The sequence below is a fragment of the Rhizophagus irregularis genome, chromosome 1 (genome assembly GCF_026210795.1).
Source record: "Rhizophagus irregularis chromosome 1, complete sequence".
Lineage (NCBI taxonomy): Eukaryota > Fungi > Glomeromycota > Glomeromycetes > Glomerales > Glomeraceae > Rhizophagus > Rhizophagus irregularis.
The window spans coordinates 1,309,879-1,335,226 of record NC_089429.1 but is presented as its reverse complement, the minus strand read 5'-3'; the positions used below and the strand labels follow the sequence as shown (position 1 = coordinate 1,335,226).

General features: G+C 26.0%; 5 protein-coding genes across 5 annotated transcripts; 3 read left to right on the top strand and 2 right to left on the bottom strand.

Annotated features, from left to right (window-relative positions):
* Positions 1-79: 79 nt before the first annotated feature.
* On the top strand, positions 80-2,410 carry OCT59_000246 (uncharacterized protein; the record flags this gene model as incomplete). Its single annotated transcript, XM_066138697.1, has 2 exons — positions 80-179; positions 258-2,410. 2 exons carry the CDS (start codon positions 80-82, stop codon positions 2,408-2,410), a joined length of 2,253 nt encoding a protein of 750 aa, XP_065988169.1.
* A 4,233-nt stretch (positions 2,411-6,643) lies between these two features.
* On the bottom strand, positions 6,644-9,217 carry OCT59_000245 (uncharacterized protein; the record flags this gene model as incomplete). Its single annotated transcript, XM_025317201.2, has 1 exon — positions 6,644-9,217. The coding sequence occupies one exon, from the start codon at positions 9,215-9,217 to the stop codon at positions 6,878-6,880; it is 2,340 nt and encodes a 779-aa protein (XP_025178750.1). The 3' UTR covers positions 6,644-6,877.
* Positions 9,218-11,281: 2,064 nt separating this feature from the next.
* Positions 11,282-12,934, bottom strand: OCT59_000244 (uncharacterized protein; the record flags this gene model as incomplete). The annotated part of the gene is made up of 1 exon (XM_025325921.2): positions 11,282-12,934. The coding sequence occupies exon 1, from the start codon at positions 12,911-12,913 to the stop codon at positions 11,282-11,284; it is 1,632 nt and encodes a 543-aa protein (XP_025178751.1). The 5' UTR covers positions 12,914-12,934.
* A 332-nt stretch (positions 12,935-13,266) lies between these two features.
* Positions 13,267-14,984, top strand: OCT59_000243 (uncharacterized protein; the record flags this gene model as incomplete). Its single annotated transcript, XM_025325922.2, has 1 exon — positions 13,267-14,984. Exon 1 carries the CDS (start codon positions 13,344-13,346, stop codon positions 14,982-14,984), a length of 1,641 nt encoding a protein of 546 aa, XP_025178752.1. The 5' UTR covers positions 13,267-13,343.
* A 2,030-nt stretch (positions 14,985-17,014) lies between these two features.
* OCT59_000242 (uncharacterized protein) lies at positions 17,015-19,747 on the top strand (the record flags this gene model as incomplete). The annotated part of the gene is made up of 6 exons (XM_066138696.1): positions 17,015-17,251; positions 17,338-17,407; positions 17,508-17,689; positions 17,765-18,125; positions 18,213-18,761; positions 19,077-19,747. The coding sequence occupies 6 exons, from the start codon at positions 17,015-17,017 to the stop codon at positions 19,745-19,747; spliced, it is 2,070 nt and encodes a 689-aa protein (XP_065988168.1).
* Between the last annotated feature and the right edge of the window lie 5,601 nt (positions 19,748-25,348).

Below are 25,348 nucleotides of genomic sequence, written 5' to 3'. Positions count from 1 at the left end.
TACTTAGTTTTTTTTTATTTTAATGTAAAAATTTAATATTAACGCTGTATTTATAAGAGAAATTTGATGATGGTTAATTATGGAACTATACATATATTTATTCATAATAAGTTTAGTTTTAACACCTGTTGAACCACTTTTACCTGAACCAAGATACGGACATTCAAGTACATTAGTTGGTACAAAATTATATTTCTTTGGAGGATTAGGTTCAGGTTCAGAAAATAATAGTTTATCCACACAAACATTTTTTTTAGATGTTTCAAAACCATTCAGAATAGATAATCCACCATGGACAATCGTACAATCACCTATTCCAGTAGGAATATCACAAGCACAATCATTCGCGGGAGGTAATTCAAAGGATCAAATATTTCTTTATGGAGGAGAAAGAAAAAATCCAACAAATTTTTCCCTCATTTATGATAATATAATTTATTTATTTGATACGAGAACTCAGTCATGGAATATACCACCTATTGGAGTTGTTCCATCATTAAGAAGAAAAATGCAAATTCCTGTTGATAATAATGGTGAAGCATATTTATTTGGTGGTCAAGATGAATATAATGTATTTAAAGATATGAATATATTTGATTCAATTAATTTAAGATGGAGTTTAAATATTTCAGCTAATGATTTCACTACACCACGTCAACGTAGTGATTATACGGCTACACTATTAAAGAATGGTATGATAATTTATATTGGAGGATGGGAAATTAATGATAAGGGTTTACCTGATTATGTTGACATGAGTCAATTATCAATATTTGATACTAAACAGTCTTTATGGGGTATTACACAAGCCGATGGAGATCAAATTGGTCCAAGAAGGGGTCATCAAGCTGCTTTAACTAGTGACGAAAAAATAATAATTTATGGTGGAGTAATTGATGGAGGGGTAAATAATGAAACTTGGGTATCCGCCTCACCCGTTTTAGCCGTCTTAGATACGAAAAAAGGAAAATTTCGTTGGTCTATACCACAAACGTATGGAAAAGAACCACCTCCACTTATATATTCTACATCTATCGTGATCGGTGACTATATGATTATGACATTTGGTAATATAACTAATTCTTTAACAAACCCATTAGAAACTTCATCAGGATTATATTTATTAGATACAAGAAATTTTACTTGGGTAGATACTTTTGAACCTCCAAAACCATCAAGTCCATCATATACTCTTATCATAATTATCGTAGGTTCAGTAGCAGGATTTATAATTTTAGTCATTATACTTACTGCCTTTATATGTTTCTATAAAAGAAAGAAAAAAAAGAATGAAAAAGATGATGATGATGATAATAAAACTAATGATACGAGTTCTGCTATTATTACTCCTGGTAGTGACCATTTTCTATCTCAAAATAATAATATTCAAGATAATCAAAATACTCAAAATTCTCAAAATTCGGCACAATTTTCATTTACGAATTCGATTAATACTAGTCAAACTAGTTCTAATAGAGGCAGTGATGGATTGGATGGCATGTATTATGATAGACATTCACCTCAAATGGCACCTCAAATGGCACAAATGAATAAAAAAGTTCGAAGAGGGAGCGGACAACAATACTATCAAAATTATAGTAATTATAGCAGTAATAATGGTTATGATGCTAGTAGTGGTCGTGGTAGCGGTAGCGGTAGCGGTGGTTATAATAATAATAATAATGTATATAACGAATTTATTGGTTATAACATTCCATTACAACAACGGTATTCACCTAATCAACCACAAATAGTACAAAATGATGTATATTCCGGTGTGGTCCCACAACATGGCTTCATTCCTCAACAAGGATATTATCCACATCAAGATCCTATATCAACTTATAATGAACATGATCAACCACCTGTTCCTTTTTATCATTCTTCAAACGCTAACATGAATGCTGCTTCTTCATATTCACCTTATATTAATCCTTCACATTCACCAACTTATAATTCCCCATATTTTCCTCCCAATCCTCCCAATCCTCCTTCACATACTCCTCCATTTTATAATCCTTCGTATACTCCCCCATATAATACTTCATATTCCCCTTCTTCACACTCTCCACCGTTTCCTTTTAATAATCCTTCACCTACTCAATTAAATATCAATGATTCTAATAGAAATAGCCCACATAGTAATGATTCTACAAATATTCCTCCCAGCAGTGATTTTAATAGTAGTAACAGAAGAGATAGCTCTAATCCTACGATTTCTAGATCTGGAAGTTTCGTTGATAGAATAAGAAGAATTGGTAGTGGTAGAAGAAATAGAAATTCTTCTAATACTACAACTACTACTAATAATACCACGAGTAGTAGAAGTAGTTATACTAGAAGCGGATTAATCAATACACGCAGTAATGATTATACTTACAATTACGGTGATTATCGAGAGAGGAGGTAGTTATTAAAAAGGAAAAAATAGAATTAATTTACGTATAGATATTAACTTACTGTAGAACAGTATTATAAATAAATGAGGGAGGGAATAAAATGGTTGAATAATTTTTTTTCTTCCTCTTTTTTTTTTTCTTTTTTTTTAGAGGAATTGTAATTTTTTATTAAAAAGCATATTTGTAATTTTTTTTTTAATTTTTTTTTTCCTGTATATTAAAATTTAAATTTATTTTCTGCGAAAATAATTTTTTTACACTTTCTTTTCTTTTCTTTTTATTTTATTTATTTTCATTTTATTGTACAAAATTCATTTATTTGATCAAAAGAAAAAAAAATATATTCATTTAAGACGCGTTTCTGAACCAATCAATTTGATGTGCTCAATGTTCTACAAATTATAAGTGACGCAGTTTTAGTTCTAACAGAAAATAGATCAACTTTCATTTTGTTCACACGAAAAAAAAAATTGGAAGTAGAGCGGAGAAACCTTCGTTATATTTGTGAAATAAAAACTATCCATAAGCACTATACCGAAACGTCTGAAATCGACAGAATGTACGGACAAAAATTTCGAATTGACTGGTTGTATTACACCATCCCCAACTACCTTGCTCGTTGCGTACTGGCAATGAGAGATTTTGCGTAATTGTAAGTGAGCATACCGTAATTGTGTTAGTGTGCAATGCACACTTACTTTGCACCGTCACAAACCAACTTTCTAGTTGCTTATTGGCAATGCGTACTTGTTGTTTCAGGTTGAGTTTAGTTTCTTACTCACACGCAGTACAAATTAATTGTCACTTTTATCTTGTATAGGAAAGATGAAGGGTCGAAGGAAATATATCTTTTATGGAGATCCAACTGACATTTTATTTGCAGAGAACAAGTTATTGAGGAGAAAGCCAAGTAAAGTATTAATTATTATGCATTTCTGGAATTTATTGACATTTTGTTTGAACACTGTTTATTAACTTCAGCAAAAACATTGAAGAGTGAACTAGGTAAATGAATCCATCTCGAACATTGATTTGACACGTTATTACCGACTTCGTATTGGCATACTGAGATTACAAAGTAGATTTTTACCGTTATCAACCGGCTTGAAATGTTAATGACCTCTTATTGTTTTATTTACAGAAGTTATTTAGCATAAAGAATTATTTTGCGTAAATACCTATGTTCTTATGGCTTAACCTTACGTCGTTACTCAATACATTCCGAGGAAAGTAGGTGCAAGGATATACTATACTAATTAACAAGTATGGTTTCCGAGACGAGATCTTTAGAAATTTGACCAACATCGATATTAAATTCGGTAAATATCCAAGGCAAAGAACGCGTGAGTACCTACATGTGCGATGAAAGGTGATGGATATTGGAGTAACGATAAATGATGTTGACGAACCCAGGAATATTATTGTTCTTCAATGTCCACCTTGGATTATGAATATGGAATTCAATGATGATGTAAGTTAACCTTTATGAATCTCTTTTTCTTTATAAGTGCTATCTGAGTAATTTTTTGTAATTTTTGTTATTCATCAGATAAAATGCTACTTCTGAGACTATACGAAAGGAAATTAAAAAAATACTACATCATAAAGCCAAACTTTGCAAGCGTACATTCAACATTTCAGCAAACATTAACGAACAATGATTGACCATGAAGTTCGTTGATCAAGTTGTTTTATTTTCAGAATGGTATTGTGAAATGTTAGAATCCTCTTATTTTCTAATCGCTTAAGATACATTTTTATTGAGCTTTTTTGAATTGATCTTCTATTTAAGAGCAGCACCGATTATGCTGGCTAAAAAACATCGCAGATTATCTCAGAGTTTTTGCGTACAAGGAGTCGGAAGAGTCCAATACATAGCGTGGGTATTCTCCCAGATATTAGTGTAAGGTGTATATAAAGACGCCTAAAAAGGAAAAGAACGTTAATTTTATAGATAATACATTTTAGCTTGTGAGGAAAAGTATGTTAATTACACGAAAAGGTATGCAGTGTATATATTATCCAGTTTCTATTTGACTATCTTCTTGAAATATAACAGATTAATTCACACTACCTTAACTTAGTTTTGATGACGAGAGGATTCAATAAATTGCTACAGTATATTGAGAAAGAAGTATTTACTATTTACAATAAAAGAGTTATGCCCTTAAGGTAATACGGTCCATATTAAGGATATCAGAATTCGATTTGATGCGCGATGGTGTCTGTATAATAGCCTAGGGAATAATATTTATGGAGGTATTTGCCACGGATAGCATATAAGGGAAGGTATTATATTAATAAGCAGGAGATACAAAAATGTGGGGAATGCAAAGAACATCGGACTTATATACTGTAGTACAAGTGAATTTATTCGCTAAATACATTACACGTAATTTGCATCAGTAATTAATATTAGTATAAATTGAATGTCATTAAGTACGTCTATACCAAATGCAATTTTGATTATATGAACTTAATATGATAAAATCTTTTTCTAATATGTATCTTCAAATATAAATATATGCTTTGTATATATTATTAAAATATTTTCAGTATAATTTTTTGAATTCTTGAAAATAAATATAAATTTTTTAAGTTAAATAGCTTTGAATAAATTTATTACTTATAAGATAAACTCGAATAAGAATTGGTTAAATTTTTAATTCTTCGTGATACTTTTCGATTTAACTAGTAAGAAAACCAGATGATTGATATTTCATGTCTTTTAAAAGATGATAAAATTTTTTTTCGATTTATGTTCTCACGCGAATTCAGATCATTGCTAAAATAATTTTTGCAACTTTCTAGATGTAACGAAACATATAAATTTAGTGTAATCAAATCTTCTCCGTAATTAATTTCGAGAAGTCGTCACGCGAATAATGATTTTGCTTTGTTTCATTCAAATTAATTAAACAATTTAACGATTTTATATTCAAATTTAATTTATAAAAAATTTAATTATCACGTTTCTTAGATAACTGAAGCTAAAAAATAAGGAAATAAAAAAAACATAAAAAACATGAAACGAAAAAAATAAATCAATAAATAAATACATTAAAAAATTGGTATAATTCCAACTTCTTTTTGACTCCTCATCTTCCCATACTTTATACGAATCTTATGAAATTCATATCTTTCATCGACAAATTTTCAAAAGACGTTCTAGATTATCTTAACAAGAAAAGAAAAAAAGTATTAATCATATATTACAGTAATATATAATGTATGTAAATAATATCAAAACAATTTATACACAGTTATTAGCTAGGAAGAAAAAGCTTTCTTTGAACAAGGAAGGTTCATAGCCAATTTCTCCTCCGGAATCGGCAGACCAATATCAAAAAAAAGGTTACTTCCATATTAGAAAGAAAAAACTAATAATCATTATTTCTAGAAACTGATTTAGAAAGAGTTAATTGATATTAATTAAATTCATCCAAGTTTTTTTCAGTTATTAGTAAGAAAAGAATTTTAGATAAGTAACAACCATCAGGTTAAAAATCCTGACGATTTAGTTAAGGTTTACCTAAAGTTTTTCTAACTAATTATAAAAAAAAACCGGATAAATAATAACTATTGTCAAGTTAACACCTCCAAAATTCAGTTAAGAACTTAATGCTAAAGTTTTTTAATTTTAGTTTTACTAAGCTGTGAATAAAATGGGTATTTTGAAATCACTCACCTTTTTAAAAATTTATAAGATGAAATACAAAAAATAAATTTTTTTTTTTTATATCGTAAACGAGTGAGTATTAAGCAATTAATCAATTTGTAATCAAATTCTTAGTGATCTAACACGTGTAATATTAGTTACGCGAAGGCGTAATGAATAATAAAATATTTAATAGTTAGATCACATGATGTACGTCAAATAATTTTTGAATAAAAGTAATAATATCGGCCTTAAAAATTGAAAACTTCCAAAAGAAAATGGTCTATAATCATCAATTGAATTACATAGTAAATTTATAATATAAAAATTCATTCTGTATTTTAAAAGTTAGTAAAAAAGTAAACAGTATATACAACTCGACATATAAAAAAAGGTTTTCTTAAACTACAATTCAGTTTATATATTCTAACTTATTCTAAAACTTTATCATTACTTGCACTTATAAATTTTAATTTATAAAAAATTTATTACTTATGCCAATCAATAATACATATGTTGGAAAGTGTACCGTCTACTGTATATATACAGTATATTAATAACCTTCTTAATTTCTTAATTTCTATCAAATTGATCCTTGAAGAGACTCTAATCTGCAATAACCCTAAAAGACGCGATTGTGCGGATTTTTAGTTAAATATGAATTAAATGCTTCTACTAAGTTATCATTTGTTATATAAAAAACTCCAGAATTTATAAATAATTTATTTAATTTAAAATCATACATTCTTAGAAATTATGACAGATCATAAAAAATATTGGTTAATTTAAGGAAAGGGATTTAAACGAATTCATGTGATTCTTATAGGAGTCCTTTATTTTTAGCACCAGAAACCATTTTTGGTGATAGTTTTTCTGCTAAATACATTGCTTCCTTTCTCCATTTTGTCTCTTCTTTGGTAAATTTTCCTCTTATAGGTTCTGCCAATTCTTTTAGTGCCACGTCCCACCATTCCTTGGCTTCCTTCATTTTATCGAGTCTAGCGTACCGGGATGCAACTTGATAGGCAGCATTACTAGAGAATTGTGGCACTTGTGCTGTTTTCACAAATTTGTATACCTCAATCGCTACAGGAAGAGATCGGCGGAGATTTCCATCTCTAACATAAGCTGCAGCCAAGTCAACCTTTATATTAAATGACTGAAATTCTAGATCCAGATGTTCTTTTCGCAGATCTTTTAATTCATCAATCGACTTGGTTAATTCTTTTATGAGAGAAGAATTAAAATTAGCGCTGAAAAGTGATGATTTCACTTGAGGCCCGAGAGAATTCTCGTAAGTTCTAAGAATTTCGGTTTGCCGAAGTTTGACTTTTTTTGATTCAGATCTTTCCAAGTTGCAAAGTCGACATGAACAATTTTTAATACCATGTAATCTAAGGCTATTAGATCGTTCATCATATGAACCTAATGGACTACAATAACTAAGAACCAGCTCCTTGCCACTTAAAACAGGCTGACAAGTTCTTAAAAAGATCATATCTCCAATAATCAACTGTTCAACATTTGTATCAACACATGAGTGATTGAAAAAGGATGGCATGATCCATAACCCAGCTCCGGAATCTTTGGTTAATCGACTGTTTTCTTTTGTGGAATTCATAATACCCCATTGATCCTTTGTTTCAAAAAAATTGTATTTAATAATTTTTTCAATTTTCCTCACATCAACTGAATTTTCGCCAAGATTTTCAATTTCTGGACCAGCATAAAGCTTATATACTTCCTGACAAAGATCTGGCTCTGCTATAAGTTTTCGAGCAATACGGGCCACTAATTCTGAATGTGTAGCTGTAATCATGGTTTTGGATGTAAAATCAATGCTTCTGTAGCTTAAGGGAGCCTCATTTCCATATACTATTTCGAACGCTTTAGATGCTATTAAGAGAGTACCTTCGGGAATGTCTCGTTTAGCAACCCAACCTCTTCCTTTTTTTTTTACAGGACGAACCTCGATATCACCAATTAGGAAATCTGCATGGTCTAATCTCGGTCCTGTTTCACAGACCCAATCATCATTTTCTTGATTAATTTTAACCTTCTCACAAAACTCGTCAATAATCTTTATATAATCATATTTTCCATACCGGCTTTCAGAATCCAACATTTCCACATGTTTTAATAATGTTTTAGTACTTTGCTTAACTGGAGTAATTGAATTATCGGTATTGATTTGCATCTTTAGATCCAAATCTTTAAGTACGACGATGGCTTCTTGATAACGTTTAAGACCACAAAGAGCTTTACCTTTGCGAAAAGCTGCTTTCAGATGATCAGGTTCATTTTTGAGAACGATCTCCACATCATTAAGAGCTTTATCAAATTGATTCAATCGCAAATATGCTTCTGCACGGTTGGCAAGTAATGTGGCATTATTTGGATCTAGTTTGATACCACTCGAATATTCATCAACAGCCGCAGCAAAATCATTTGAAACAAAATATTTATTCCCACTTTGACGAAAGTCGTCGGCTGACAAAATTTTATCATCAACCGCTGATTTTTTATTGGCTTCTTTTATTTTCTGCTTCAGATTATTGGACCACTTTATATTGTTAAGAAGCTCGTTATTCTGATTGATAACAATAACGTCATTAGGATTATCTGAACGAATAATGGCGTCAAAATCAATAAAAGTACTAGGACCATTTGGATTAATTATAGCATTAAAACTGGAAGCAATTTGATAATATGGATTTTTGATCACTAATTTGGTACCTATAGGTAAAAACTCTGATGCCTCAAAAATAGTAAGTACTTTTTTCCGACTTTTGACGGGAATAGCTGATTGTTCAGCCCAATTATATAAAGCGATTCGTTCAACATTACCCTCAGGATCTTCTACGAGCGTAAAAAGGGGACTCAATTTAACACATTTGCTTATCACTTGGCATAACAAAAATTTTCCAGTATGTAATTTATCTACTTCTAAATTTGCTATGGATATTCTATTATTTAACTCAAGGTTGATAGTATTTTGAATATTTTGTCTATATCCGAAGTTGTTAGTTGTGATAAGATGTTCCAATTTTTTACTACTCATTTGTACAATATTATTCAACCATGCTTCATACTCTGTTATTAAAAGTTGTCTGCTTTTTCTTTCCGTCAAAAAACATGCCAATAATTCATCCATTTCCATCGTTGCTGTTGAAATATTGATATAAACTGTTGTGAGAAAAAATAGAGATAAATCTATCCATTTTAATTTAACAGAAACGCCTTATTTGTAGTACAAAATAGACCTTCAAAAACACACATCTTTTTTTGAAATTATTGCGCTGCTTGTGTAACGACCGTCAAGATTTTATGGCGATATGAAATTTTTTTATAGTTATATTACCTTCAATTGGTGTGATGGCTAAGCCATAGGTAGTTCTGTAGCCGGGTCAACTACTAGTAGTAATATTGAAATCAATTTAACCAATTTAAATTTCGATCGGAGCGTAATAAGGTCACATGTGCATTTTAACAGTATCTGCGATGATCCTTTCATCCCGGCTAGATTTTTATGGGGAATTTTATTCGGCCTGTACATTTCATTTACTTTTCTTACAGACTCCTTTTTCACGAGTTCGTACTCATAATGTGGTTAATTACCTTTTCATATAATCATATTTTTTTAATGCATACATACGGTATATAGTATACCTATAGACGTATCGGGAAGCCCACCCTTAATTTCAATGGAAATATATTCCGAGATTAAGCCACCATTTTTTTTGTATATATATTTACTTGAGGAATCGTCCCTTGTGTAGTTTTCTTTTTCAGTCAAATATTGCAAGAGTCCTGCTAAAGTACTCCAGCTCGTATAATTCCTTGACTCTATGCAAGTCAATATGTAAAATTTCATATCTACATCATAAGAAAAGTTAGATTGATTCCAAACAAAAAGAAAACAAACATAACAAATGCAAACAAAATTCAGATAAATATGAGTCTAATTATTAGTTTAGTAGAATGTATTAAAAGCATTATAAATAATCGCAGAAATCATTAAGTAAATCATGTTTAGCTAAGTTATCACTAAGTTTGGCTGTAGTTTAGTGCAAGAAACACTTAGTCACCGTTAGTTTAGTGATGAAGTTGCTAAATTAGTTAAACTTTAATGTGTGCCATAAAAATAATGCATTTGACAACATTCTCTAGTCATTAGCCGTAAAGTTGTAATATCTAGAGTTTGAACCGCTAAATATAATTTCAATAGCAGGAGTATGGGTGTTCGCTATTTAATTAGCACTTAGCGAACTTTGGATGTTAAAGCTCTTGACTGCATGTTATAATAACCTTCCTCCTCCAGAATAGTAAACCTTATAGAAAAATAGGAAAAACCTCCGAATAGTGCTTTACACGTTAAAAGATCTCTACTTGCTTAATATTTCGAAGACAAGTACATAATTGTTAAGAAAGTTAAGATAATAAGAGATATAATCAACTAAGCTCTAGGATGGTAAAGGAGCTCTAATATATTACATAAATATAAATATTTTGGTATTTAACATGAGAATTTATTGAAAAACTTTAACGCACAATATCAAATACTTTAAAACGTGACATTCTTTTTAGAAGGATAAGATAATAAGATATATATATAAAAATATTTTTTGGTATGAGACTGTAAACGTTTACGAAAGATAGTTTTTATTATACATAAAATAAAAAGAATATGGATTTTTCATGTCAAACACATTCTTACCACTAACATTATTTTTGTTGGTAAACAATATAATTATGGAAGATGGCAATATCTCTTTTTTTTGACACAGCAAGCATTTTATATCTACGCCACGATTATTTAAACTGTAATATTTTACGAGAATACACAAATTAACGGATCAGACTGCGCGAGGCGCTATGCATGTTTTTATGACGGGAAGGCATTAAAGTGATGGTCTATTATTTTGTCGATTGTAACATTTAAAAAAGTAAAGAAATTTGTGATAAATACATCTCGAATATGAATGTCTCTCCATTTGATATTTTTTCCTACCTTTTTCTATCCTCCTTCGTTCTTTTTACCAAGACATTAAAAAATTTTTTATCAAAATATCTTTCTCTTTCCCTTGTCCTTTTTTCATCTTATAAAGATTTTAAAATTTTTTTACCAAAGTTAATATGATAGCTTTATTAATATATGTTAAAATCACAAAATCAACAAACAAGAAATACAGTATAATTAAAAAAAAAAAAAATCTATATTCTATTAAATATCTCTTATATATTTATAACAACAAATATTTAAATTATCATAACTTTGAACTTTAATATTATATAAACCAAATTCTTTAACTTCATCTTTTAAAGAATATAATTCTTTTTTATCATTATTAAGAATTTCATCAATAGCTAAATATTCAACTCTTCTATTTTTCATAATATATTCTTTTATATAAGGTAAAATATTTACTCTTTCTTTAAACATCCTATTTCTAATTAATAATCTTTTAATAAAAATATTTTGAGAATCTTTTAAAAATATTTTAAAATCATCCAATTTAATTTTAAAAGATAAATTTAAATATTCTAATCTAGAAGGTAAAATCTTTCCTAAATTACGTAATATAATAGAACTTAAATCATCATAATTACTATAATTATCAATAAAAAGGCAATTAAGGTTAAGACTAACATTTTTAATTAAATTAAGAGCAGAATGAGTATTTTGATTATCAAGACCACGTAATTCAAAAATAGAAATTTTTGTACAATAAGTTTTAATAAGAAGTAATAATTCATTACTATTTGTTAAAGATTCAAAACCAATATTTTCTAAATAATCACCAGATTTTTGTAATAATAATTGAAAAGATTCAATAGGAAAGATTTCACTTGTAAATAAAGATTTTAATTTAAATGGTTTAGATAAATTAATAATTTGTTGAACAAAAATTGAATTTAAAGAATGACAATAAAGAATATGAATAGATTCTAAAACATTTAATTGTTCAAATACTTCAGTTAAATTAACTGTATTTTTAAAATCCACACTATAAAATACAATAGTTTTTAAAGTATTTGAATAATTAGAATTTTTTAATGATAATAATAAATGTAAAGGAACGATATTACAAGAAAAAGAAATTTTTTGAAGATTTTGTTGTGAATTAATAATATGAGAAAAAGTTTTAATAAACATATTTTGAAATCTTAAATAAAGTGATGAAATATTATTACAATTTGATGATAAAAATGTTAAAAAAGAATTAATTTTTGATAAATTTACATCACTTATATTATAAATATGTAATTTCAAATTTTTAATATTATAAATAAAATTTGGATTTTGTAAAATTATTTCAATAACATTTTCAAAAAATTCATAATTTTTATCAGTAATTATTTCAGTTTCAAAAATATTTAATTTAACATCATTATTAATAAATATATTAAATAATGAACTATAAATTAATTTTGAAAATTTTTTAAAATTTATTGCACTTGAATAAGTGTAAGAATTATTAGTTTTTTTATATGTTGATATGGCTCTAACTGTCCATTTTTCAATAAAAAATACCATTCTAAATGTATTTAAACATTTAATAAAATTAGGATAATTAAATAATGGATTTGAAGGAATTAAATTACTATTAAATCCAATTTCATCTAATTTTGTTTTATCTGATTCATTTAAATAATGTAAATAAATTTCAATAAAATGACAATTTTGTGTAGGTATTGAAAATGGATTTTCCCATAATAATGGAATTGCTGTACGACATAATAATCGATTAACTAAAATACATGAATATAATGTTGAAAAATCATTACGAAGATGTTCTAAAATTTCACTTGTTATTTCAGGCAAATCCCCCGAAAATATTTTCGAACATGCCATAATTTTATAAATAAGTTAATTAAGAAAGAAAAAAAAGGGGAATAATTTTGATGGTTATTTGTTTTTCGTTACATTATTATGTTTTACAATTGATTTACGTAAGTTATATTACGTATGTGGCTAAGTCATTTCTACGTGATTTCTGCTGATCAACATTACACGAAATCAACGCCACCGCAGTTTGACCATTATTTGTACAATTCGAGAATGATCAACATTAAGAAGTTTTGTGCGACATGCGTAATCGGAATTCTGGAACATAAAATTTACCATTTCGAGACGGCACCTTTGTTTATTTTATCCGAAGATATTGTTGCATTAGTATCTCTTGAATCATAATTTACAATTAATGCCCCTCGAACGAATCTTAATTCAGTCATTAAATTAATTTGACATAATTTAAAATTTAATAATTCTCTTCGTTTACAATATGACATACTCAAAAATAATTTCAGGAGATTTACCCGAATTAACATATGAAATTATACAATATTTACGAAATGATATTTCAACATTGTATTCATGTATTTTAGTTAATAGATTATGGTGTCGTTTAACGATTCCATTATTATGGGAAGATCCTTTTTCAATTAAAGAATCTAAAAATTATCATTTCATTGAAATTTATTTAAAATGTTTAAATGAAAATGATAAAGAAAAATTACAAGATTATGGTATTAATAAAAATTTATTTCCTTTAAATACATTATTATTCAATTATCCTAGTTTCATTAAACATTTAAATACATGGGATATTATTTCAATTATTAAATTGTGGGCTATAACAGTTAGAAATTTATCAACTGGAGAAATTGGAAATCAATCAAATCAAATTACATTACAATCATATCCAGAATATGATCTTTTTAAATTTATATATGAATCATTATTTAAAATATTTATTGAAAGAGAAGCAAATTTAAATACTTTTGATATTTTTATCTTTTCAAATGATGATTGTGATTATTTTAATATTGCTTTTAAATTAATTTTACAAAATCAAAGTTTCATTCATAATATCAAAAATTTAAATTTAACCATTTACTCAGCACGTATAAATATAACAACAATTATTCCTTATTTAAAATCAATTAATACAATTTCATCACTTTATTATAACTTTTATGGTCATGGTTATAATCCGAAGAATTTTAATAAAATTCATTTATCACAAATAATTAATTCCCAAAACAATCTCAAAAAAATTGTTTTTGATTCAAGTAGAAATCCCATAAATTATTTATTTACTTCATTAAAACATTCCAATTCTTCCAATACTTTAAGAATAATTACTTTTCGTAAAATTGTTTTTAATGATACTTTTAATGAAGTATTTGAACAATTAAATGTTTTAGAATCTATTCATATTATTGATTGTAAAGCTTTAAATTCTTTTATTCAACAAATTCTTGATATTACCAAACCTTTTAAATTAAAAACTTTATTTATGAAGAAGGAATTACCAAATATTGATTTATTACAATTATTATTACAAAAATCTGGTAATTATATAGAAAATGTTAGTTTTGGGCCATTAATGAATAATGATACAAAACGAAAATCATTTGAATTAATTACAAGATATTGTAAAAAGATTCAATTTCTTGAGTTACTCGGATTTGATCATCAAAATATTTATTCATTATTATTATTCAATTTGGTTCAAAATCTTAATTACCTTTCAATTTATTATATTGATGCTAATTTATTTGTATTACAAAATTTAGATCAAATCCTTCCTTTTAAATTAGAATATTTAAATTTAAATTTTTTTATTGAAAATGCAAGTGATTTTGAAATATTTTTAAGAAATTCTCGAAATATTTTTATCAATAGATTATGTATTAAAATTAGGATGCGTGAAAGTGTTGATATTTTACCTTATATAAAAGAATATATTATGAAAAAGAAAAGAGTTAAATATTTAGGTTTTAAGGTGAAAGATGTTGATTTATTCTCTTTAAAAGATGAAGTAAAGGAATTTGAATTATATAATATTAAGGTTCAAAATTATTATTCTTCAAGTACTGAATTTGTTTATTATTTAAAAGAAAAATGTATTAGTAGTTAATGTATTCCGATTAAATCGGATTTGGAAATATTAAATAAAAATTTTTGTTGTTTTTATTTTTTTTTATACAATATATTATATTGATTTGTAGATTTTAATAAAGTGCCCATTGACGTGACGTAAGAATCTCAGGCGATCATATTTATTTGATTATGAGTTTATGACTTCCATCACTCACTCTTCTTTCCTTCCTTCTCTCATCATTCCTCTCCCATATTTATTTTTAATACTTCTTTTTCATGCACGGCTGGGGCATATCATGCTTGCTTTGAATACCAGTTTTACACTTTTACCGCAGTCTTACAGTGGGCTGGTTGGGAATTTTTTGGAGCGGTATAGTACTATGCAATTAGGCCACACAAATTCGATTTTTTGGTTCACTTCACCCGGTCGGGTCACTTTTTCAAATTTCAATAAAAAAAAGTTTATATATAAAAAGTTTATCACGTGATCAGTACGTAATTTTATTGGAGGGTAAGTTTATCACGTGGCTGAGAACTTCTGTAAATTCTTTAATTACTCTCCCCTTTAAAATCAACCAATCGGATGTCACGATTTTATATATAAACTTTTTTTTATTAATAAACAATAAACCCCGGGTCCCCGGGTCAATTTTAAATTTCAATGTTACGTGAACCGAAAAATTGAATTTGTGTGGCCTTAGCTCGTGGGTATTGTAGTTCTGCGATGATGTTGGTTATAATATCGCTAATTTCTTTTTACAGTATTATCAGCAGAATCAAAGAATCCAGCGGTCAGGGTCAGGGTCAGATCAATGTTAGCATTAGAACGGAATAAGAAGTGTGAGAGAAAAAAGTATAAAGGAGGCTTAAAGGAAAGGATTTTGATCGGGGAATATGTTTTAACTTATGGAATAAGTTTTGAAGTCGGCGGGGAAGGGATTAGAAATCAAAAAGATTAAGGAGCAGGAGGCCGATGGCAAGACAAGGAGAAGGAAATTTCCCAAATGATGAATAAATTGAACTAAGTCCATGAATTTTTCTTCAGGAAAAGTAAAGTTAATGAATAATCAGGACCGATTTAAAAGAAAAAAATTGTTTGTCTTTTTAAAAGAACATTTGTTTTTTTTTTAAAAGAATAAAAGAGTTTTTTCTTTTTAAAAAAAGTAGTTTTTAAATAAAAAAGGTTAAATTTTCTAATAATTTAATTAAAGAAATTCGTGTAATAAAATTTTATATAATGAAATTTATGTAATAAAAAATTTTAAATATTTTATATAGATGGTATTGAAGGATGGCTAAACTTAGTTTTTTAAAAGGTAGTGACAGATCTATAAAACTTATATAATAAATTTATAATTTATATATGGAGTCATGGATATTACATAGACACTATAAGAGCTTTCGATTTTTTTTTTTTTTGGGTTGATGAGTTGGAGAGTTGATTGCCAGATTACCAAAATCATCCCAACAATGTCTTTCGATGCAGAATTATTAAGTTTTTCTCTCGTCTTTTAATTGGTGTGATAATTAAAATTACTTTAAATTTTCCATCAGAATTTTACATTACTCTAGTTTTAAATTCTAGATATTTAGCTATTCTTCCTTTTCGCTTCTTTTATTCTTATTTACAAATCTTTTCAATGTTTGTCTCTTTAAATATTATCTTTATTTATTACAGTCATTTCTCTTATTGTGATTTACTGTATCCAATCAGATACATGCGATCTTATGCATGGACAAAGGATAAATTAATGTGCGAAACACAAACAATACGCCCGTGTTGAGCCAACTCAAGTTCTAACACCTTTTTCTAGGAGATGATCGCTATGGTATAAATTAATATTTCATTAAACTTAACTTGGAGAATGAATTTGCTATTATTATTTAATTATGATATCATGTACAGATTTAAATAATCTTTTAACTCTATCAAGTTATTTGTGCAGATCTGTTGATCAGTCCGTCATTATTCAACATTTCATATGACTTCATTTGTGATACACCGAATCATATATAATCGTCTGATCAACAAAAATTCGATTCGATTTCTTATTTCTTATAGAAAAAATGGCAAACGTACCCAATAGAAAAAATGCTTATGCGGATAAATGGGCTCAATGGATCGAGGATGGAATTGCTAAAAGTTATATTAATTACCATGATTATAACGAATTTCAAAATATAAGTTGTATAGGTACTGGAGGTTTTGGAGAAGTTTATCGGGCTACTTGGGAGAGTTCTGATACTGTTGTCGCATTAAAATCTTTGAAAAATAATAACTTTATGAAAGAAATTGCTAATGAGGTATAAAATCAAAATATTTTTATTATTTAATATTAAAAAAAGAATATCCGCAGTTTATTTGTGCTAATCATTAAAATAATATTTAGATAGAATTATTGCATAAATTCAATTTTCATAAAAACATTATAAAGTTTTTTGGTATCACTAAAAAAGAAAGTAAGTTTTTTTTTTATTAAAAGATTTACTTTTTTTAGTTAAATAATGATTATACATATTAACTTTTAAATAATAAATTTATATTATTTATTTAATTTAGGTAAAAATAATATGAATTTAAATTATTTGCTCATTCTTGAATATGCGGATAGTGGTACATTAAGAAATTATTTGAAATATAATTTCTCAAAATTAGATTGGAACATCAAATTACAATTTGCTATCCAAATTGCCGATGCAATTTCGTGTATTCATCAAAAAAATATTATTCATCGCGATCTAGTGAGTATTAAAATAATTTTTTATTCACGTTTTAAATGTAAACATGTTAAATTTATTTTTTATTTTATAAAATAGCATTCAGATAATATATTAGTTCATCAAAATATTATCAAATTAGCAGATTTTGGACTTTCACGTAGAATAGCGGAAGTATCATCAACCCCAGAAAATATTTTTGGAATGATTCCTTATATCGATCCACAAAATTTTAAAGAGCAAACAAATAACAATGATAAAAATTGTCATTATAAAGCAAGTAAGAAATCGGATGTATACAGTGTTGGCGTACTTCTATGGGAAATATCAACTGGACAATTACCGTTCGAATCTTATGATGCACTTTATCAGAAACCAAAATTAATTTTAGAAATTTTAAATGGAAAAAGAGAAACTCCAGTTTCTGATACTCCAATTGATTATATTAATATTTATAAAAGTATAATTATCTATTACATTTTAATAAATTGTTTTAGTTTAATTAATTTCATTATTACTAATTTTTAATTTTCGAATACTTTTCTAGAATGCTGGCAAAATAACCCAGATGATAGACCAGATATGCGGCAAGTATTTTCTGATCTGAAATTAATTAATTTGAACACAAATGAAACAGAAATTTATGAGAAAACTGTAAATATTATTGAAAGTAATATAGTAATTAATAATGATAATAGTAGTATCAATGATAATTCATTAAGTTTAAGTATTAATTATTCATTACAATCTAAATTTGATAAATTAATTGATGAATATGATAAAATGCAAATTGAAGAAAAGGATTTAATAACAAATAATATTAAATTAAATGAAAATGAAGTCATAGTTAATGAATTGGTTTTGCTTTATGAAGAAGCCATTCAAAAAGGAATTTATAAAAATGATTATATTCAATTGGTTAAGCAACATATATTACTAAAAAATAAAAATGTAAATGAAATATTTAATTATTTATTAGATAATAAGAAAAAACAACAAAATTTAATTCTCTTGGCATATTTTTATCGATTTGAGTTAGGAACAAAAAAAAATGAAATCAAAGCATTTGAATTATTCAAAAAGGCAGCTGGAAAAGGTCAGATTAATAATGCAATAAAAGAACTTGCATATTGTTATAAACACGGAATAGGAACTAGAAAAAATGAAATTAAAGCATTTAAATTATACAAAGCAGCAGCTAAGAAAGGTTGGATTAATGCAAAATATAGCCTTGGAAGATGCTATTACTATGGAATAGGAACCGAAAAAAATGAAATCAAAGCATTTGAATTATTCAAAGAAGCAGTTGAAAAAGGTCACATTAATGCAATAAAGGATCTTGCATATTGTTATAATCATGGAATAGGAACCAAAAAAAATGAAATCAAAGTATTTGAATTATACAAAAAAGCGGCGGAGAAGGGCCAGATTGATGCAACATATGAACTTGGAAAATGCTATTATAATGGGATAGGAATTAGAAAAAATGAAAATAAGGCATTTGAATCATACAAAAAAGCGGCTGAAAATGGTCAAACTAATGCAATATACAATCTTGGATATTGTTATCAAAAAGGAATAGGAACCAAAAAAAATGAAATCAAAGCATTTGAATTATACAAAGAAGCAGCCGAAAAAGGTCAGATTAGTGCAATATATGATTTTGGGTATTGCTACCAAAATGGAATAGGAACTGGGAAAAATGAAATTAATGCATTTGTATTATATAAAGAAGCATCTGAGAAGGGTCTGGTTGATGCAACATCTGAACTTGGTAAATGCTATTATTATGGAATAGGAACTGAAAAGAATAAAATTAAAGCATTTGAATTATTTGAAGAGGCAGCTGGAAAAGATCAAATTACTGCAATATATAATCTTGCATATTGCTATAAAAATGGAATAGGAACTGAAAAAAATGAAATCAAAGCATTTGAATTATATAAAAAGGTAGCTGAAAAAGGTTTGATTAATGCAATAAAAGAACTTGCATTTTGTTATAAATATGGGATAGGAACCAAAAAAGATGAAATTAAATCAATTGAATTATACAAAAAAGCAGCTGAAAAAAGTCAGAATTAATGCAATACCTGATTTCGATATTTTTAACAATATAGAATAGAAATTGAAAAAATAAAATTATAGCAAATTTTTTTATACTTAAAAGTAGTTGATTTGTTATGTATCAACAATAAAATTTATTCAATAATTATATTCAAATATATATTAAAGTAGTTTAAATTAATTACTAATAATTTGTTTCATAATTTGTAAGCTATGGCCTATGATACCTTATTTGTAATACTCTATTTAAATTTTTTTTTCAGTTTTTTATTTTTTAGCTTCTAAGATGCTGAATATTTTGGATTAAAATATTAAATTTGTAAAAAATATTTGTATAAAGCAAGTTTATAATATTGATATTCTTTTTATTGTATTGTAATGATGCTTTTGTTTTTGTGATATTTAGCAAATGATTGGATCTTGTTCTTCATTTATTAATTCACTTTAGTTATTCATCATGTTTGATAGTACATCCATAAAAGACATAAAGCATCCTATGTTTTTTATTATCAGAATGGGTTGAAATCAGATGGGTTAATTACTTTTCCTTGGCAACAGGCAACATAATATTGAGAAAACCAAAAAAAGTTAATGTAATGTAACTTCATTTAGATATTAAACATATAATTTTAAAATATTTTTATATATAACTAATACATTTCTTCTTGCCTCTTGTGTAATACAATTTTGACTTAACTTATTTTATGCAAAAAAATTACTCATATAAATATATTTAGCTTATGCAATGTTAGAGTGTATTAATATTACTAAATATAATTACTCATATGAAGAAAAAAAATACTATTCATACGAAAAAATTTTACTCAATTGAAATTTATTTATGGTGTTTGATATATATAACATAAATAATAAAAGTACCTTTCCAAATACTTTTTATTTGTTATTGCATATGTGTATGATAGTGTATACAGTTAAGCAAACATAAATTAAAAAGAGAAGTCAGGAAATATTTTGAAATTAAATTATTGTTTATAAGTGTGGGTAATTATATGATTTGATTCTCAAAAAGTACATCAAATACGCACCTGATTAAAATTGTACGACAATATTGAAATCAACATTTGAACATTAATATAATTTATCCGACTTCTTTTTACTTTCTTTGCTTACAATGACTTGTTCAAAGATATTTTCAGGTGAACTATGATATCATTTAGCAATACCATTAATATGGGAAAATTCAATTATAATTTAATCACAATTTACTTAATTGCCGATTCGTCTAAAATAATCGGCACTGCGTTACTAATAAAATTCGGGAATAATAGCAATAATAAAAAAAAGCGTTTTTCACATCTCATGCGTGGAATAGATTCAAAAAATCTTTAAAAACAACTTTGAAAGCTAAAAATTATATTTTTCTAATGTAAATAACGCAATATATCAAAATAAAATATTAAAATTTCCTATATTTTAAGGTGTAAATGTGACGCGCGTACATAGTAAATTCATTATTTTGCATATGAACGTATTTTTTCAGTATATCATATGACTTTTATTTACAGTTAATATGTCGTCTATGAAAATATCCTTTTTTGAGGATTGTGTTCTAGCACAAAATTGGCAAATTTAGCAACGCAGTGCCGTTCTTAGACGAATCGGCATTAAATTATTTAAATGATGATGATTTTAAAAAAATAATAAAATAAAATTGAATCAATTTAGTATTAATATTTAATAAATTTTATTGTCTTATCTAGTTTTAATGTTATTGAATGAAAATTTACCCAATTTTTAAAAAATTGATTATGTCTTCGTTTAAAATATTTATAAAAAATGAAATAAGTTTAATAATATTTTGTTCATCCTGTAATGTAAACAAAAATTATCAATTAGAAACGTCATAATCCGCCGTTACTACAAGGTTACTACATGTCCAGCTGCATAATCAGCTGTTTTAACTTTCAAAAAAAAATGTTTATATAATTATTACGTAAATGTATTATGCGACAAATATCGGAACAACCAGGCCGATTAATTAATTGATTTGCATCCTAACGCTTTTTATTTGCCCTTTTATTATGCCTATCTAACTAGCAAAATTTGGTTTAACCCCCGTTTTTGTCCCTGTCACAATCGACAATTTTATTTCCTTTTTTTGAACATGCCTATTTGACCCGAAATATGCCAAATAAATAAATGACACGTAGATCACGTAACACTTGCGAGTTATGCAACGCGAAGGACTTAAACGGTTTCCGTTTTTCTAGTTTATTATTACACTAAATTGTTACGTAATAGTTTCTTTCATTCAATTTTATTTTTTTTTATTAAACCATATATTTTTATTTAAACCTATATTTGCGACTCCATCATTACATCTTAAAAAAAAAATAATTAAGAAATTTTTCCCTTAGATATGATTCGCCACGTTGTTTATTTAAAATAAATTCAATTGAAAATAACTAAATTGACTTTTCATCAATCATGTTTATATTTAATTTTTTAAATAAGATTTAAAAATAACAACAAATTAATAGTCTATTGAATTACAATCATTGATTTTGTTTATCAAATTATTTTGAATATTAATCAATAATCAAGGATACTATCTATTCATTAAATATGACAATCAAATTTGTCAAACACAAATTGTATTCGCTGAAAAAAAAAAATAAATAAAAAGTAAATTATTAATTTTTAAATTATAATACTAAGCATAGAAAGTACAATAATAAATGGTAGTAATATACTACGCCTCAAGGTCATAAAATTTATGTGGGGTACAACATAAAGTTTTGATCAACAATTTGCATTTTACTAACTAGTGTACTTTTGGATATAGTGAGTGAGTTTTATACTAATACTACTAATAAATTAATAAAAGATTTTTTTATAACAATAGATTGTGTTTAGTGAGATTTATAAAAAATTTAATGAGATTTCTTTTTAGTAATAGTTTGGTATAAAAAAATTTTCTGGGATTTTTTTTTAATAACAATATGTTGATAATAGACAATTAACTTGTTAATAATTGTTTTTTAGTAAGATTTTTTTATAGTTCACAGTAACACTAATATTACTAGTAAGTAATATAAATGAAAGATTTTTATAACAATAGATTACATTTAATAAGGTTAATAAAAAAATTTTCTGAGATTTATTTTAATAACAATAGGTATGATAAATTTTTGGTGATTATTTTTTTTAGTAACAATAGATTGGTAATAGACAATAAAAAATGTTGTGAAAACATTAAAAACTGAACTGATAATGAATTGGTAAATCAGATCAGTTTTGGTCACAGTAATAATTGTCTATTACCAATCTATTGCTATTAAAAAAAAATCACCAAAAATTTTATCATATCTATTGTTATTTAAATAAATCCCAGAAAATTTTATATATTGTACTATACTAATTTGTCATAAAAAAATTCCAGAAACTGATCTATTATATTAATAAAAAATCTAAAAAATTTTTTATATCTCTCCATTATAATATAGTACTGATCTGTTGTTATCAAAAAAATTTTTTATATTGATTTATTGACTCTATTGTTAAAAAAAAATTCAGAAAATATATTTATATCAATCTATTATTAAAAAAAAAGTTAAAATTTTTTTATATCTATTCATTGTACTATACCAATCTATTGTTATTAAAAAAAGTCTCAGTAAATTTTTTGTATTGATCTATTGTTATTAAAAAAAATCTCCCAAAATTTTTTTATATGTCATTAAATATAATCTATTTATAAAAAATCTTTTATTAACTCATTAAACTAACTATTAATACCTATTAGTAGTAGTATTACTGGAAAAAATCTTACTAAAAAACAATTATTAATTGAACAAATTAATAATCAGTTGTCTATTACCAATCTATTGTTATTAAAAAAAACACAAAAAAATTTATTAAATTAGTCCATTGTACTATACCTATCTATTGTTATTAAAATAATCCCAGAAAATTTTATATCTAGTAACTATTGTACTATACCAATCTAGTATTGTTATTAAAAAAAAAATCCTTAAAATTTTTTATTTCTATCCATTATACCATACTGATCTATTGTTATTAAAAAAAATCCAGAAAATTTTATACTGATATAATGACTTATTGCTAAAAAAAAATCCCAGAAAATATATTCATATCAATCTATTATTAAAAAAAAGAATTCAGAAATATTTTTTTATATCTATACATTGTATTATACCAATCTGTTATTATTAAAATAGATCCCAGAAAATTTTATTATATCTATCTATTGTACTATACCATTCTATTATATCTCAAAAAATTTTTTTATTAACCTTATTAAATGTAATTAAAATCTTTTATTATCATTACTTATTAGTAATATTAGTGTTACTATGTTGAAGATAGGGCCGTCTGGCTAAGATAACGCATTACAAATGTTGTCTACCTACTGAGTCTAACGATCACTCGACAGTGCACACGTGGGGTACTATACGTATGACGAGTGGTTTGTAGTTTAATTATATTAGAGTAGCTTTTAGAATCATACTATGTATACATATTCTTTTATTTTTCTACTTTAATAAAACTGCAAATGCGCTGCGATTAAAAAAAAAAAGTAATATTAGTGTTACTGTGAACTGTAAAAAAATTATTAACTTCCGTTAATAAGTTACCAATCTATTGAAATTAAAAAATAAATCACAGAAAATTTTTATTATATCTATCTATTGTGCTATACCAATATATTGTTATTAAGGAAGAATTCCAAAAAAAATTTATTATATCATCTATTATATGATACCAATTTACTGTTATTAAAAAAAAATTCCAAAAAATTTATTACATCTATTTATTGTATAGTTAACCCTATTGTACTATTACTACTATGCTGATATATCGTTATTAAAAAAAAATTCTAGAAAATTTTTTATACAAAGCTATTCTTATTAAAAAAAATTTCATAAAATTTTTTCATAAATCTCACTAAACACAATCTATTGTTATAAAAAAATCTTTTATTAATTTATTAGTAGTATTAGTATGCTTTTAAAATAAACTCACCCATTATATCCAAAAGTACACTAATATAATTAAAAAAAAATCATTTTTTTTTAATTTTTAATAACAAAAACGTCAAGTCTGACGTTTTTAATTAAAAAAATATTTTTTTTTGATTTTTAATAACAAAAAACGTCAAGTCTGACGTTTTTAATTAAAAAAAATATTTTTTTTGATTTTTAATAACAAAAAACGTCAAGTCTGATGTTTTTAATTAAAAAAAATATTTTTTATTGATTTTTAATAACAAAAAACGTCAAGTCTGACGTTTTTAATTAAAAAAATCACTTTTTTTTGATTTTTAATAACAAAAAACGTCAAGTTTGGCGTTTTTAATTAAAAAAAATATTTTTTTGATTTTTAATAACAAAAAACGTCAAGTCTGACGTTTTTAATTAAAAAATATATTTTTTTTGATTTTTAATAACAAAAAACGTCAAGTCTGACGTTTATAATTAAAAAAAATATTTTTTTTTTGATTTTTAATAACAAAAAACGTCAAGTCTGACGTTTTTAATTAAAAAAAAATCATTTTTTTTGCAAAAAACATCAAGTCTGACATTTTTGATTAATAAAATCATTTTTTTTGATTTTTAATAACAAAAAACGTCAAGT